The 17,731-nt window shown below is 37.7% G+C and overlaps 1 protein-coding gene across 1 annotated transcript; it reads right to left on the reverse strand.

The window, feature by feature from the left end:
• Positions 1-601: 601 nt before the first annotated feature.
• On the reverse strand, positions 602-16,592 carry glp2r (glucagon-like peptide 2 receptor). Its single transcript, XM_077551165.1, has 13 exons — positions 16,238-16,592; positions 9,754-9,850; positions 7,560-7,664; positions 7,174-7,301; positions 6,532-6,638; positions 4,689-4,845; positions 4,182-4,341; positions 3,829-3,889; positions 3,676-3,742; positions 3,027-3,115; positions 2,553-2,691; positions 2,430-2,471; positions 602-1,099 (listed from the first exon to the last, which is right to left on the reverse strand). Exons 1-13 carry the CDS (start codon positions 16,328-16,330, stop codon positions 725-727), a joined length of 1,620 nt encoding a protein of 539 aa, XP_077407291.1. The 5' UTR covers positions 16,331-16,592; the 3' UTR covers positions 602-724.
• Between the last annotated feature and the right edge of the window lie 1,139 nt (positions 16,593-17,731).

Genomic DNA, 17,731 nt, shown 5'->3' on the forward strand with positions numbered 1-17,731 from the left:
CGCGACCCGACCCCGGATAAGCGGAAGAAGACGGACGGACGGACGGAGTCCTAGTTAAAAGATGTAAGAGTAATGATCAAATATTTTTTCATACTATAATGCAGAAAAGTACATATACATTAGGGTCAGGGGGAGGCCATTTATGCCACTTGCTGTTGACTGAAAATGACATCACAGTGCCGAAGGACTCAACCAGTCACGGCTCACCTGATTTCTGGGTTTTGTCATGTGACGTTCACAACTTTACTTCCTGCTGAGATTTGTCCTAGAGAGAGTTGAACTTTGGTTTTATTTTTGCACATAAACCATTTTGGGACTGTAGATATAGATACTATGTGGTTTTACTGCACAGCAAAACCTTGGAACTGTACATTAAAAAGTCATTGTTTCTTGTTTAAGTAGATGAAATGTCTGTTGCACACTTTCAATTCCTCAATATCTCAATATTCACATTTAAAACAACAAACACATTGTATTCATAGAACCACTTTAACCCAGATCTATCGGCATAGTGATATTTCCAAGTGATTAACAAAAGCAGTGTGCATACTGTATTACATGGTGAAATATGATTCAGTTAATGACATAATTGTGTGTTGTTCACATGTGTAAAAACAAGTATTTCTACACATGACTTTTGAGTACTTGAACATTCCAAGAGTCTTTAAATGGTTTAAACCACAGTCTTTATCTTCATCGTCTCTGATAAAGAAGCTAAGTGCATTCAGAACTCGCTCTCCTCCAGAATCTCCTCCATGGTCTCCCCGAGCGTCATTTCCCCATCACTACTGGACAGACTCTTCCTCGTCAGAAAGTCAAGACCAGTTGCGTCACATCCTTTCGCCACCTGACGTTTATCCTCTCTTTTACCATGCCGGGCTCCGCCGCTGACTTGGAGATTCACCTGTAGCAGGTGTGGGTGCACGGTGAAAGTTGAAGTCACTCCTTCATCACTGGAGTTTCTTCGTCGGAATTGTGGGTGGTTCTTTTTTGTGCACTTCCACAGGTGCTTGAGGGGCGCACCCTGAAAATAGCTCCTGAACTGAAAATTGTTGTTGAACAAGAAAATCTGCCACCGCTTCTTCAGCTCAGCTTGTACCTAATCACAGACAAAGAGAAAATTATGATTGTATTGCACAGATTGAGAAAAGACATCCTGTATCAATTTTAAAAGGGCCTGCTAGCTGTTTGCGAACCTCTAGTTAGGGATTTGTGGCTGTGATAAAAGTGCTTTGGCAAGTAGGCCTTGGGCTCAAATGTACAACAGCATATTAGGGCCACATACAATATATATATGTATATATATATATATATACCTATATAACACAATTTCATTCCCACATTTATGAAAGAGGAGCGCTTTTTGGTCATGGGCATTTACATTATCAGTTAGCTTGGCAGTAGTACCTTGGCTTTAATATTTAACTAGACATAGCAGCTAGTGTCTCCCATTCCAATTCAAACAGAGGACAATGGTGCTGTCTCTGCCCAACTGAAATCTTTCCTAGCTAGAAAAAGGCAATTAATTAACTCTTTTACTGCGACACGTTATCCAAAAAACAACCCCGACATTGCCAGCCTATTTCGAGCATTTTAACTCATCTTTCAAGGAAAACAGAATATTGTGTACTTTGACTACACACACATGCTAAATACCAAAAGAAAGATCGTGTTCCATTCTTTCATTAGAAAAAAAGTATGTTTCTACCTTATTCCGTTCTTTAGTAATCTAATCACCATTTGAAAATAGGTAATTTGAGTGACACTGAGCGAAAAAATTGAAAAGATAAGGAGAAAACGAGCTTTTTGTGAAAAGATAAATTTTATGCACAAGTGACGTTGACACTAATATTTTTTGTTGAGTGATGCTTTGTGAATTAGATTTAATGTTACAAAGGCTTTGATCATTCACGTCATCCTTGAAAATTTTCTATTTGCTAAGATCTGCCATGTTTCACTGCACTTACATACACCGGCAGAACATTGAAAACAATGCTGCCATCTGCTGGCCATAGTTAGTGTCTGTTTTGTGATTTTATCACCCATTCACAAAAGGAGCGCTGCACAAGAAGTAGCACTGTCTATTGAGGAAAAAACCCCATAGTAAACTTCAATTAATGTTTTTGGCAGCATTCATTTGGATTTTAGTAAACGGCATTAAAAGTTTTTGGTGGTAAAAGAGTTAATTAATCAATTATTTTAGTCATTTTATTGTTAAAATATGATATTCAACAATATAATATATGTTAATTGAGTAGCTTGTTTAAAAAGGACACGTAAAAAATAAATAATCTCTTAGAGGGGATAGGATTCAATTTAAGGGTGCTCAAGCACCCCCAAAGATGGGCTAGGAAAGGCCATGGAACTGAATCTCCACTGACCAGTAGTGTGCCGGGATGCTGAAATATGGACAAGACATAAAAGCGTACCTCTCCATTAGCAAAGCAATACAATACTCCAACCAAGAACCCCTGGAAAAAGACAATGCATTATTATAACTACTGGTTTACGGAAACATAGCTAGGTATGCATAGCAGTATTATTATCCTTACCTGAAACGAGCTGATGGTGAGATTGATGAAGTCCCGAGCGTAGCGACTGCTTCCCTCCATGCATTCGTCAACAAGCACAGTGAAGACGACTTCATGGATTCCCAGGAGAGGAATCAACACCAGCGTCGCCCTGGCTAAACTGGCATTCACCAAAACATTCGACCATGCTTAGTTTAGTCGCAAGATTATATAATTTATATGTTTTTTTTATATATATATCATCTGGCACAGTGGCTGGAAAAAATATATAAACTTTGCCTCTGGATTGTGTCACTTGAGGTGAGTGAGAGGCAAAAGTAAATGCAGGGTACACTTGAGAGAGTTCAATTTCCCTCAGGATAAATAATTTCTTATCTATTTATTGACAGTATCAGTGCAGTGAATGCATCATTATCAAGGAGTCTTGTGATGCTTGGGATTTACAGTATGTCCTAACATAACCGGAAGGGTTATAGCTCAACTCCGTGGAAATACCTGTATCTGTAGTCGGTAAATTTCACCTGATCCGCTTTGAGCTTGGACAGCAGCAGCAGCAGAATCTTGATGAATATGAAGAAAATGATCTGCAACGTGCATTAAAAGTAACATTAGAAACACTACAACATTTCTAATATAATTGCTGTGGCAAGATTAGCAATCAGTCACATCAAGTACTGTATTACAGTGCACAAGGGTTTCTTTATCGAATGACCTCACAAGACAAGGGCCTGATTTAATAAGACCCCAAATTGTGTTTCGCACTACCAGACTATACACGGCTGTGTTGCGCACGATTTAGAGAAAAATAAAGGTTTTGAATTAGTTTGAAGTGATGGAACTGGGCATGTTCGTAGATGACAATTGCTTTCCACTGCCAAACAATATTAATACAGTATAGTACAATGGTTTCCAAACTATGGCCCGGGGGCCTTTTGTGGCCTGCCATCCACCTTTAAGCAGCCCGCGGCATATACTAAAGATGACATTTGCTACCAACAAGTTTGTTTTATATTCTATAAAACTTTTCTACATATGCAAATTGACTACTTATAATTAAAAAGTAACAACATTTCTCTTCATAACGCTGTCCATTCCAAGTCAGGTTTGAATGCATCATACTGTGTGTGGTGGGCCTAACACTTACCAGCACCGACAAAGTGATTGGGCCCTTTATTATCCACCAGAACCATCTGTTCACAATTGACCAGCACCTTAGGAATAAACATTAGCTATAGTGAAGCATGATTAATCATAAAATGAGTAATTTAATTAATTAAAGTGAAGCTAGTGCACTTACCCTGTGTTTTCATATACAACCTTAACAACTGTCCATGGTGTCACAAAGAAGACAGGCATTCCTGAAAATACATAATTGTGTCTTACAGTAAAATAGCTTTCTTAATGCTGACATGGGAGGAATGTGTATAGCATATCTGAGAGGAACAAATCAAATTATGCCGCTTGCACTGATTGCATCATACCAACCAGTCCAACAGTTGCTCTTTGTGTTTTTGTTTCATGAAAATGAGAAATGGAAATACCCCCAACTAACAAAGCGTAATTCTTAAGTAGAAGTAGTATTATACTAGTAACCAGTCCATTAGTTCTTTAGATTTTTTATTGTTTAAAAAAGGGGAAAAAAGGGCATACCCCATCCTAACATCATGTAATTCTTCAACAGGCGTCGCTTGGTCAACACAGCAGTAAAGAGCAGTGTGTGAAGGAAAATAGCTTCCACCAAAAGCCAGAAATAATTACAGGCCACAAAATACTCCATGGCCACTTTTGAGAATTTGCACATCAGTGATATCTGTGAAGGGAAAAAAACGAGAGTGGTTTAGTCTCATCATTGAAATACTGTTTACAAGACCTACTAAATCCAAATACTGTGCTTAAGACTTAAGAGTGATTATTTTCTCCCTGTGTGGGTTAATAATTGTAATTGTTTCAGAAACTCCCAAAATTCTGATTAGCCTATGTCTCTCCTAAGTGTTGGTTCTACAACAAATTTCTGGTTTGGGGGAGAAGTAGTCAGCACATATTTGGTAGATTTTCTCCTTGTGCTGTTTAGGATGAGTTGCTTTTTTTCTGAAGCGGTTTAACATGTTAAAAATCTGTATGGGTGTACCCCATTTTATGTGTTAATGGTGACTCTACCGGAGAACTTGAATATGAGTTCCATCCAGGGTCATCCTTGGGTAGGTTGGAATACATGATGTATAGAACGATTTCTTTAGAAATGACAGCAACAGCTCTCAGGATGAATGAGATGAACAGATTCATGTGAATGTAGTTCCTGGTGCAATGGAGTTTCCTGGAAAACGGAAAAGGGAGACTATTCAGAGTTCTTATATTAATGTGAAATTATTACAGAAGATAAATACTGTTGTTTCCTGATTATTTACCAAGATTACATTAATGCATGATCAAAAACACTGACGACGGTCACTTTTTTGTAGCGTGGTTTTTAGCACTGGTCCCTCACATCAAGGTTCTTTTTGCATGTAGATGACAATGTCTGAATATCATTTACAGCATTAAGAGAAAGGCGTGAAACTTGGTATTGGATATGCTTAGATCAGGCCTCTTTCAAATATTATCTGTCAACTGTGACGTGACTGCAGCGTAAAAGGACAATGTGAGCCTGATGTCATCGAAAAGCACATGCTCGTTAATGATGTCTGCATGTGAAAGTCAACTGAATGACCCCACCCCAGGAAATGTATATATATATATATATATATATATATATATGCAAAAACACAGTCCATTAATGCTACATTAGAAATAAGGAACAGGAACAGGAAAAAGGAAAAAAAGAAAAGAAAAAAGAAATAAGGAACACGATTGCTGACTGTTTCCAGAGGAATGTGGGGCCTACCATCTTGCCAGAAAAGATAAATGTAGGATACATTTATAGAAATAAAGTATTGCATAACAATTTAAAACAAATCTGTTTACCATAATTAACTTATTCACTCCCTGTTATTTTAACTGAAGCAACCCCCTTTGGGAGGATTTTGACTGATTTTGCGAGGCCCACAGAATATTGCGTTCTATTGCTATAAAAAATGGAATTTACCAAAAGTTAGATTAAAGTCTCTTCCTTCATCAGGCAAAAAAGTATATTTGCATCTGTTTCCATTTTTCAGCAATTAGCATTAGAATATAGTTAAGTTTCATCATTATTCACAAATCTATTTAGAAATGTGAGTAAAAGAGCTTTTTTACCAACACGGCCCTGGTTTATCTTTTATACTCTGCTGCCATCTACTGGCCGTTTTTTGTAATAACTACCATTGCTTTAAGCGACATCTTCAGGTCAGAAGCTGCATCAAAGCTTTCTATGCTCTAGCATAACCCCCCCCCCTATAAAAAAAAACGTATAAATATGTTTTTGGGACTATGGCAATATTTATAATAAAAGGTTTTTATACGTTTTGAGGACAAATTATTTAAAGTTACAGTAAATGGAGCTAATTTGTATTTTCATAAATGTGTATCAAGCTGGTAGCCCTTCCCATTGATCGGTATCCATTAAGTAGCGCTCAGTTACAAAAAGGTTTATGACCCCTGGTTTAGATAGGATGAGCCCATTAGCTTGAGAATCTGTGGAAAAAAAGTCATTTTGCCCAACCATTTCCATGCTAATTAAAAAAAAAACTATTTTCTAGAGCCACTGTTCGTGATAGGCCCATAGAATCAGCATTACTTTTCTTCCCCTGACAGAGCTCCACACTGTGTGATAGATTTATGACTCGTTGAAATCATACATATCACAAGTCAATCTTTATGTGTGTGTAGATTTTGTTTACACATCTTGTATGTACAGTAAGCCCATGAGTATGATAGTTCATGAGCTGTAACACAGCTGGCTCGGTTGATTAAAATTAGTTTGTATTTCGGGAGTAAATTGCAATATCAAGACCAAACCTTCAAAAATAAAAAATAGCAACAATCTCGAGTTTTACATGTGCATTTGTTATACATGATGACTGACCTAAACATGCCCATGATGAGGGTTGCAAACATGAGGGAAGCCAGGGAGAGTGAATAGCCAATGATAGAGACGACCCGGAGGGCTGTCTGCCGAAGCATTTGCTCTTCCTGTTCATGCACAAGACAGAAAGACCGAATAAACACAGTACATGCTTAGTATGTTGCCTTGTATTTGAAGTAAAATGTTTTTCGCAGATGACTTCTGTGCTACTGGTTAGTAGTGAGAAATGATGGATCTGGAAACTACTTCTTTTGGCATTTTGGAGTGTTAATGATCCAAAATAAAGATTTCAAGATCATTTGAGAATTGTGGCTTGCACAAAACTGACCAGATCAGCCAATCAGAAGTCTGTTTGAAAATATGAAAATATGTCAGCATTCACGGATTCATTTAGTGTTACTTTAACATGTGACCAAAAATGATAAATGTGAACAAGATGGTAAACACAAATAAGTAGGGATGTCAGGCGATTTTTAGTCGTAATTAATCGCACGACTTCACGGTAGTGGCGTTAGAGGAACTTTAAATTAACTCAAAATTAACGCACCAAATTTGACACCATTACAAATAAGCAAACAAAACAAAACAAAACATATAATATAAAAAGTCCAGTCAATTCATTTCACCTCATTTCTTCCTCACCTTGTCTTTAAAATAATGCTCTCCCTGACATTCGGAGTCATCTCTCCAAGGCTCTGAGGAATTTTCCTTCTGCCGCCATCTCCCGTTTTCCAAGCATTCTCTGTGTGCTTTCCTTGAAATGTCTGCAGCTAGTAAATTCACATGCAATTAGTTTTGCTGATAAAGTTACTGAAGAGACACAAAGAAACTGTGAACCCGTCCTATTGTAGAATTTTCTTTGATGTACTTCTACACAGTAATAGTCCTAGTGCATCGTTAGATTTGTTCTGGCCACGCTACAGCATAATATTGTATTTGATATTTTGTAATTATTTCTCAGGCTCTTATATAATAGACATTTCTATTATCAACGCTATAGATGTTTGTTGTGAAAGGTTAAACATTACCCATGCTGATCCATGGTAAGTAAGGAGGACAGGGGACGGACACGTTTCCGGGTGGTGAATGGGGCCAGCACACAAATGCGTCAAAAGTTCCCTTACAGTAGATTCCTGCAAAGCAGCAATAATGTCTAAGATTTCTCACAGGTCACAACAAAGATAATATTGGTCATACAGTGGAACCAATAAAATTGATTCTAGAATTATAATTATACAAAGCAGTCTTCACAGCAACGATCTGTGATCACCCTTGCCACCTTTACACAAACTTTAGACAACCACCTGCATGGACTTTAGCAAATTAGTTTCAATTTGCCATGTTAAGAACTGTGCGCTTGTCGGGCCGATTTTCAAGGGAATGAGAGGCTAAGTGGCAGATTTGCCACTTTATAAAGTGACAATTTGTGAGGAAAAAAACTCTGAAACTTTTATATTTATGTTTCCAGAATTATTATTTACACATTCATACATTTTAGTTGATGTGTCGTCTGCTGCTCCCTGTCATTCACTTGCATTTATCTAAAATAAGCTCATTTCTGATTGTGAGTGTTAGTCAAATGAATGGGGATCAGGACGTGTTCTCGCTCTAGCTGCTAGAGTCTAGCTCTAGCTCATGTATGACGAGTAAAGTTTAAATTAAGAATAAATCCATCTCCATCCTGCCTTTTTATTTTTATGTGTCCCATTAACCACCAAAATATCCTCACAAGCTATGCTATGTGTTTTTGTCGTAAGTTTTAAGTTTTAATATTTCACCCCACCCCCCCCCCCCCGAAAAAATAAATAAATAAAAACATAGATAAATACATATGTGTGTGTGTGTGTGTGTGTGTGTGGCCCTAATATGCCTTTGTACAAATGGGCTGCTAACTAGCTTCAGGCAGCTTTGTTGTGCTAACAATTAATTAACTTACGTGTGTGCTAGCTGCTGTTTAATCTTACAGCGAGCTGCTGTTATCTTGTGGACATGTAAGGATTTTTGACTGGGTAGCAATTGCAATGTGCTGCAGAACTTAAGTGTTGACCCATGTTTGAGTGACTCTCTAAAACATGGAGACAAATGTAGCATTTTTAGACCTGCACAGAGGAAAGGAAACACTGAAAATACCTATTTCAATTCCCCACTTGTCTTTTTCAAGGAGGATAGTAAAATAAAATAAGCCATTTTAGTGAAACACACAGCTGTTTTTCTGTCTCTAAAAATAGTTAGTAGGTTAGCTGAACTCTGATGCTGTTGTGGTAAGATAATGTTTAACCTGAAATAGTCACACAAAAGATTAATACAGTCCACTGTGTTAGTAGTTTGGTTGCTTGTTTCCTCAGTGCTGTGTAGGGTCAGCCAGCTAGCATTTTAAACTTAAAACATTAACTACTTTTTTTATCATAGAAAATAGCTTTGCTAACATTAGCTACTTGGGTGCTAATGATGGTGAAAATCCCAATAGTACAGATACATTATGTTTTTAGCCATTGATCAAGAGAGAGAAAAATGAAAAAGCTCAAGTAAAGGGTGGGTGCAAGTCATGTGGTTATTTAACGATCATATTTTTGTTTTGCTTGTTTAATGGTTAAGGTCATTCTGTTGTCTTAATGTGGCCATATCTTGTCAAAATTATGAAAAGTATTACAAACTATTGTAAAAATGTGACTAAAACTAAACTGAAAACTTTTTTTTTTTAGTTTTCTTTGACTAAAACTAGTGTTACTTTTCTTCAGCTACAATACTCCATCTCCCGTAATGCAATTTCTCTTAAAGGGCCAGGTTCAGACTAGACTAAAACCTTTTTGAGTTTGAGTTGACTAAGATTGGACTATAATATCACTTATAGAGAAGACAACAATGTGACAGACTAAAAAGCATTGTTGTCCAAAAGACTACGACTACAACATAAAATGGCTGCCAAAAACAACACTGCCATACGGCCCTGAGCTTGAGTGTTTAACTGTTTTGACGCTTCACAGTGGTTAACTTTCCACCTGCGTGAGATTTTTTTAAAAAATGGTTTCATAAAATGATTTCATAATGGTGACATTTTTACTTTTGTAAAAGCCAACGTGATTTTTATTTATTTTTTTTTCTGAGGAAAAAACTAAATGAAAATAAATCTGAGATTGATAAGGATCCTGGAAAGGATTATATTCAATGTTAGAGGTTCCAATGTACAAAGTACAGTGCATGAATTTTGACTCTCATTCTTACCAGTTTTGGGGCGTGTGCTTGATGTGAGAGTTCTATTGCAGCCCTCCCAGTAGTCTGTGCGCTCCGCTATCAGACTTTCAAGCACTGAGCATTTTATCTTCCATGTAGAGTCAGAAACAGTGAAAAACAAGTTCAATAGAGAATTCCATTCATTTTATTCAATTCAAGCCATTTATAGAGGGAAACATTAATTTACATACAGTATAACAACCATCCCTAAATTTGGAGTCTTCAATTAACCTTAAATAAATTGATTGCCTGTTTTTTTGGAATGTGAAAGGAAGTCAGTGGACAAATCCCACCAACCACAGGGGGAACATGCAAACCGCACACAGGAAGGCCTTAGCTGAAATTCCAACCTGGGACCTCTCAACTGTGGGAGACAGACTGCTTTATACTGTTTACAGTGTCTACAAAAATAATTTGAATGGTTATAAACCTTGTTTAATCTTAATATAACCCAAAATACAAACAATTTGGAAACCATGGAGATAATTCATTTTGAAATACAGTCGCAATTATTGCGCTGTATTCCTGCCCCTATTAGGAGAAACTATCCATGGGAAAAAATATTTATTCTATTGCAGTTTGTTTTTAGTTACAAAGTCAAGTGCATTTGATACCTTTATCTCCCAACTTGTGTTTGCTAGGTGACCTAACAACAACTGACTTACCACGTAAACAATTTCAATCTGCACTCGGAGCCCTTACTATTACCAAAAAAAACAAAAAAAAAACAATTCTTGTTAACTGGAAAAATAAACAAACTCTGAATATCGACCAATGGTCTAACCTCCTCATAAATCACATTTTAATGGAAAAAATATCTGCTTCGAATAAAAACTAAATGTCAAAATTTATACAAACATGCTTTACTTATATAGAGTCTTTTAATTTAAATCTGGTCACTTAATTCTGCCTAACCCTAACCCTAACCCATTTGTAACTAATGGTTGTGTTTTTATAGTCAGGAACCCAGTTTCTGCCCCTCTGTTGGCTGCTGGGTGGCGGCTGCGTCTTGGCCGTTCCCTGGGTCTCTTAGGGGGTGCTGAGTTGTGGCGCTCTCCCTGGTGCCCCGGCGCAGTCCGTCGCTCCGTGCCTGGCGACGTGGTTCGGGGAGGGTGGGCCTCCGGGGTGCCCCGTGGCCTCCCTTTTTTTTCTTCTTTTTTTTCTTTTCTCCTTAGATAGCTTAGTATTGTTTTTTTGGTAATTTTACCGATTCGACATGTCATCATCATTGCTCTCTCTTTTTTATTTTATTTTTATTTTTTTGTACAGGTATGTGCTTGAGTATGTGCGTGAGTATGTGCGTGTGTATGTGCGTGTGTGTGAGTGTGTACTCATTAGTTCACTTAAAACCTATTAAAAATTCCATACCATTCCCCTAATCCGAATACTTCAGAATGCAGCTAGAGTCGTGAGGTTGTCAGGAGACCCGAGGAAGGATCAAAGAAAATAAATGAAAGTTAAATCCAGCACCGACCAGACATTACCTACTACCCACCGGGTTCCCAACCAGAGTCCTTCACCAACCCCAGAAACATCTAAATTCCAACAAATTAGGGAGACCTCAAGAGACCAAGGGAGAGACTGAGGAAATGAAGGAAGGATAGATGAAGCAGAGTGACATCCACAGACATCAGCTTTTACCGATTCAACGACCAGAGGAAGAAGCAGATTGTGTTTGAATTTCGATAGATGCTGGTGTGGTGGATCTGGCATGCATGAAAGCCTCCCCTTTCCCCCCTCTTGCCGCCTCTCCCCGCCCGTCCTCTCCGCCTCCCGGTCCCTTCTCTCTCGTCACCCTTCCTCCCCCCCCCCCCTCTCCCTGCTGCCCTGCCGCCGCCCCTTGCCCTTCTTGTCATCTCCCCCGCACATCCCGTCCCCCTCCTCTGTCCGCCTTCCTCGACTTCCCCTGGGCTGGGGGCTCCATCCCTGGCCCAGGTCTCGGGGCTCCGAGGGCCGGGGCGGGCTTCTGGGTTTGCTCTCCGGCCGGTGGTCCCTGAGGGGCCCGGGGGTTGTGCCTTGGCACTTCCGCGGCCTGGGGGGTCTTGGGGGGTTGTGCTTGCTCTGTCCTGGCCGGGGTCGACGGCTCCCCTCTTTTGTGGAGGTTTTCATGCATGCCAGATCCACCACACCATTATCTACCGAAATTCAAACACAATCTGCTTCTTCCTCTGGTCGTTGAATCAGTGGAGGCTGATGTCTGTGGATCTCACTCTGCTTCATCTATCCTTCCTTCCTTTCCTCAGTCTTTCCTTTGGTCTCTTGAGGTCTCCCAAATTTGTTGGAATTTAGAAGTTTCTGGGGTTGGTGAAAGATTCTGGTTGGTAAGCCGGTGGGTACTAGGTGATGTCTGATCGGTGCTGGATTTCACTTTTCTTTCTTTTCTTTGATTCTTCCTCGGGGCCTCCTGACAACTTCACGACTCGAGCTGGATTCTGAAGTATTAGGTTTAAGTGAATAGTGTGGGATTTTTAATAGGTTTTAGGTGAATTAATGAGTACACACTTGCACGCACGCACATATGTACACACACACCCGCAGACACGCACATACTCACGCACATACAAAAAAAGAATAGAAAAAAGAGAGAGAGCAATGATAATGACATTTCAAATCGATAAGATTAAGAAAACTAAGTCAAGTGCATTTTGAGCACACAATAATTTATAGTCTGCAACAGCTGACTTTTACAGGGATTGAGCATGACACTATGTACAGTATTTAGTAATGGGATGGTGAAAATAAAAAATTTACACCTGAGTTTGTGAACAGTCAGGCACATTTTGGTAATGGAAAACCCTCACATATGTTGAATATATGCTATTATTATTTTTTTAAAGACACAAAACATATTATTTGCCTTCACTTGATTGCGTGTTTCTCACTTAGTTATATTGACTTACCCACATTTCGTTTACCACGGCTAAAAAGGCTGCACACTTAGTCTACTGATGGTTGAAAAGTAAGAAGAAAAACAATTCAAGTGGTCTAATTAGTTGTTTAGTTTTGTGTTACTGCAGTGCACACTTTTAACTGATGGTAACAGGCAGAAATAAGTCAAATAAACACAGGTAATAGCATTTTGCATCAATACAAGTAAACTATTTACAACACAGTCAAATGAATATTTATGAAGTATAATGCACTATTGCACAGTTCTCAATGTTATCACAGCCCCGCTGTTGACAACTAAACAAGGTGTTCTTCACTTTTTTGAACTTGGAGCCCAACCTCTATTGTACAAATTTGCTTAGGGTCCATTCACATATTGTTTGCATTTAATAATTATTAATTAAATTAATCAACTTACAGTTTAAAAATCTAAAATGTGAGCAAATAACTACTCTTACACAATGTCATCATCAAAAAGACATGCATTCATGTTGTGTAAACGTTGACACTCAAGATACCAATATTTGGCATCTTTGGGTGTCAACGTTTTTGCCCCATTGAGACAAATAATTCCTGAAATTTATTAAGCTTATAGTGTCAAGTCTAGCTTATTACCACATAATTAATTATTAGATTTCACTGCAGCAATAGGGATGGAAAACGTTTTTTTTAATTTTCTTTTTCTTGGGGTGACGTTTGTCACAACCTTTGTTTTTTATTTATCTTTTTAAAGAAATTTTAATGTATGATTTCCATTAGGATTCTTCAAACTATCACCATCTAGTGGCAGAAAGCTATATTGTAACCAAACGTCTCCTTCACAGCAACCTTAAATACTCAAAGAGCCATTTGGACAATCTTCCACGGGGAAAGGAAAAAAAACTGTGAAAAAAAACCAATGCTTGTTTATTTGGGTCCTCCTCGCATTTATAAAATGAAAGCTAAATTATCCACCTGCAGCACACCAAAAATGCTAACTGCTTTGGTGATTCATCATCGAATGTAGAAGTAGTAGTATCATGTAGTAGTAGTCAGCTGTTAACCTGACAAAAAAAAGGACTACAGTATTACACTAACTTACAAAAATAAATAATATATATAGAGTATATAGTATATAATTGCAAGACAATAGCCAATTAAAATATTTATTACCTGGTTATTGTGTTATTACCTGGTTATTGTGGTTTTGCTCCAGAACCGCGTAAAGTGTAAATTATAGACGTTGAAATGTTTGCATACAGTCAATCAACATGTCCTACTGTGTATTAGCACCCCCTATTGGTGAAGGTCTGACACTATGGCGAGTAACTGATAAATTACGTGCATGTACGTACAAGAGGCAAGACAGATTAAATTTTTTATTTTTTATTTTTAAAAGCAAGCCGCTGTGAGCACATTGTTGTCCGTCTCATCATTGATATTTTGTTCAATCCATAAATATCACAGACGTCACCTTTATCTACACACATATGCTGTCATGTGTGAGGCTATGTGAGTGATGTTGGTGTTTAATAACGTTTCGTTTGCGGCTGAAACAAAAATGGCGGCTGCGCTGATATATCGAATGATGTAAGATATCTTTGGTTGTGGCTTCAAAGGATCCATCACTATCATGGGCACACTAAAACATTTATTTTCAATGCACAGCCTTGATGATTAAATATTCTTTCTTGATATTGCGCGTTATTATAGTTCACTGAAATAAATGTATTGACCTTTTGCACGTGACGTCTCAGCCCTCATGGGAACGCCCCCTACTGGACGCTGGAGGGCAAAAAAGCCACTTGCCTGTATTGTAACCATTTAATCTCGTACAGCGTAAAGTCTTTTAGCTAATCGATTATCTTATAAAATGGTCATATCTTGCTGTAGTAAACCAAATGTTGCTTTTTATCACATACCTACTAATTAAGACGAACAATGTCGATTGATAGCAGGAATCAACAGAAAGAAAGGACTGGCAGCCCACAAAGTATTCACGGATTCACGGCAAAGTCGGCGATTTGATTAACTTGGTAAAAACAGCAGAAGAGGGGACTGTTTTCAAACTAACGATCTCCATCCAACTTAAGTAAATATCGCGCTCTATAAGTCCCGACTAAATGTGCAACTTCGAGTGACAGGCGAACTTCGGTTGAAGTAGTAGTTTCAATGGCTCTATGGGCAATAATAACTTTCAATTCTTAAAATAACAGTCACTAAGTCGCTCCGGGTCACGTCCACTCCCAATTTATTCAACAATCATTTCTTTACGCCGTCCGTCATAGGGCAGTCACGTGATCACGTGACGTCGGTGCAAATGGTCAATAAATGTTCCTCATTCTTCGCATACACGTCTACCCACTATTTACAGCTCTACAATTCATTTGAGTAAATGAACTATTTTTACTCTCATTTGTAAGAGCCAACCTGCTCGATTTGAAACTAAACCAGGATCAAAGGGACATGCCCACACACTTCCCTGTAGGTTAAAGATTATCTCTTTGATTTTTGGAAGACATTAATCTTCTCACATCAAGACCCAAAAGAGTCAGAATGACATACTTTATATTGTGTGACTGTTTGGGTTGCGGATAGCAATCTTTATGCAAACAACTCATATTGAAATCTGAATTGACTTTGACAAAAGCCGTGAGGATTGAACAATTTACAAAAATAGTCTAATTGTGAATTCCAAAATATTGACATATTGCTATTGCATATTGATATATAACAATAGAATTAGCTTCTTTTTTTTTCTTTTTTTTTTTTAAAATCTTCCTATGTTTTTTTTTAAACAAACACAAGCAATACATTATCTGTTTTACGATAAACAATATCAGATTTATCACACATAAATGTTTTGGTCTTATAGTAATGTGTATAATGGTGTGGGAGTATTTTCACTTTCTTCCAAAACTAACTGCATCCTGCTGAGGCTAATTTCTCAAGCACATTATGTTCATTGCTATACACACCTTTGATTTTTTTTTTTAAACTAATGAATGAACTGCAATAAAGAATGATACATAATTGTACCGAATGAATAAAAGTGAAAAACATTATATTTCAATAAATAATTCAAAGTGCACATTTTTGTTTCATACCAAAATAAGCAAGTAGGTGAACGCTACAAACTTTTTGTTACTTTTTTGGCTAGTTCCTGGCTCATCAGTCAGCAGTGCTATGAAAATTTTCCACTTCAGTCAACAAACAGGTGACATTTCAGTTCACTGAGGATCAATTTATCTTTCTGCATTACACACACAGCTATGCAAAGACAAGCCCTCCCAGCTTTTAAACAGTGCTATTGTTTCCTTTTTGTCTAAACATACAACATCCGAACACGCATTTGAGTTTTTAATAAAAGCTGAGAGTAATTCACCCCGAACTAGATTATTTTCCTCTTTTCATGTTCATTCATAATTCCAAGCGCAGAGCAGAATATTTGTTTCTTCGTGAGCATTGCATATAATTTTTTTGTGTGTAAATAATGGTCTACTTTGGGGGGTTGAAGTTGCATTTTAAAGATAATTATATTTGACTGTGTTGTACCAAGACTGTTTTTCCCATAGAGTTTGTGCATATTTGTTAGATTTTCACTTACCTGATGGTTGGAGATTATAAAAAGGAGGAAAAAGAGCTCCCCTCGCAAATTTGCCAAGGTCTTCCTGTTCAGGATGGATAGCAGGGATGACATAGCGACACGTGTTTACATTTAGAATGGCTGTTATTTCATTTTTTAGATAATATATTTAGTTAGGTCTGTCACTCATCCCTTCTTTACCACACAGGTGCACATAGTTTGGCGTTGTGCCACTTGCATGGTGCTGAATGAAGACTCACTGGATGCATTTAAATATTTGGAAAACAGGATTCTTGTACAGTCCACCCTTCCTTGATATTTTTCAATGATTCCAATAATTCCAATTCCTTTGAGTCTCAAAGTTGACTTGTCTGAACTGGAAAAAGTCAAACTCCATGTCCATAATCCATTCTTCCTTCCTGTCTCATGTCCTGCCTATAGTTCGAGTGTATGAAGATCCCAGGGACCAGATTGCCTCTCCCACCCGATCCTCCTTCAACCAACCAATCAAAAAAAGGCCCAGGGACTAACCTCGTTGTTCCAGAAAGATGATCCGTAAGGAGCAAATACAAACACTGGAATATGCTAGCTCACTGTAAGCCTGTACAGATACATATTTTAATTATAAAAGCACACATCTCAAAAACCACTTGCATCTGAAGAGAAAGGATGAAGTGCTGTAATCCCTCCCTTCTCACACGGTAAGGGACATCACTAAAGATTTGTGACACTAATGGGGAGCCAATGTAAACTAACACCACTAAAGCCAAACACAAGGCAGATCCACAGTTTCTGCTGTAAAGTACCAGCAAGAAATCAAGCTGTTCAAAGTTTGTCATGAAGAAATGGTGTTAATTAGCATTAGGGGCAACGGAGGTCCTGCATGATACAGCACTTGGAGGTTCTTTCTAATACATACTTAATGCAGCATATAACAAATCAATTGTAAATTAAATAACAATAAATACAGCTCTCTCCATCTGTTATGCAACACTGGTTAACTTTTACATTTCTCAATAGGAAATAATACAAACTGAATTTATTGGTGCCCGACACAAGCTATTGCCATCATAAAACTTTCATGGAGCTAAAGGAAATGTTTAAATGAACATTTTGATTTTCTGCTTTACAGTGAGATAAAGAGAACTGACTGTGCTATCAGATAAAAAACAATACTAATAGTTGGCATGGCTGGTCAGTTACAATTGAACTCTCGTTCTCTCTCTCAGAAACCAGTGCACCGCATAAAAGACATTAGAACATTTAAGAAAAATAACTAGTAAAATAAGAAAATTATTACTTCAAATAAGCACAATTATCTGCCAACTGAGCAAGAAAATTTTACTTAAATTTACCTGTAAGATTTTGAAAAATAAGAAAATAATACCAGGCCCATATCAACCACTGTGGTCTTAAAAATAGTAATTTTAGACTAAAACAAGTAATGTTGACTTTTTTAAGGAAAAATTAGCTTAGTGAATATAATAAAACAAACTACTTAGGCTATATTGCACT

The sequence above is a fragment of the Vanacampus margaritifer genome, chromosome 18, assembly GCF_051991255.1.
Source record: "Vanacampus margaritifer isolate UIUO_Vmar chromosome 18, RoL_Vmar_1.0, whole genome shotgun sequence".
NCBI classification, from domain to species: Eukaryota; Metazoa; Chordata; class Actinopteri; order Syngnathiformes; family Syngnathidae; genus Vanacampus; species Vanacampus margaritifer.

What these genes read in the sequence shown, in the direction of transcription:
- glp2r (XM_077551165.1), bottom strand. Translation starts at nt 16,330, where the DNA reads ATGTCATCCCTGCTATCCATCCTGAACAGGAAGACCTTGGCAAATTTG. An exon ending in GTTGTATATGAAAACACAGG is followed by an intron (nt 3,743 to 3,828) that starts GTAAGTGCACTA and finishes TTTATTCCTAAG; the next exon opens with GTGCTGGTCAATTGTGAACA. An exon ending in ATTGCTTTGCTAATGGAGAG is followed by an intron (nt 1,100 to 2,429) that starts GTACGCTTTTAT and finishes GTCTGTGATTAG; the next exon opens with GTACAAGCTGAGCTGAAGAA.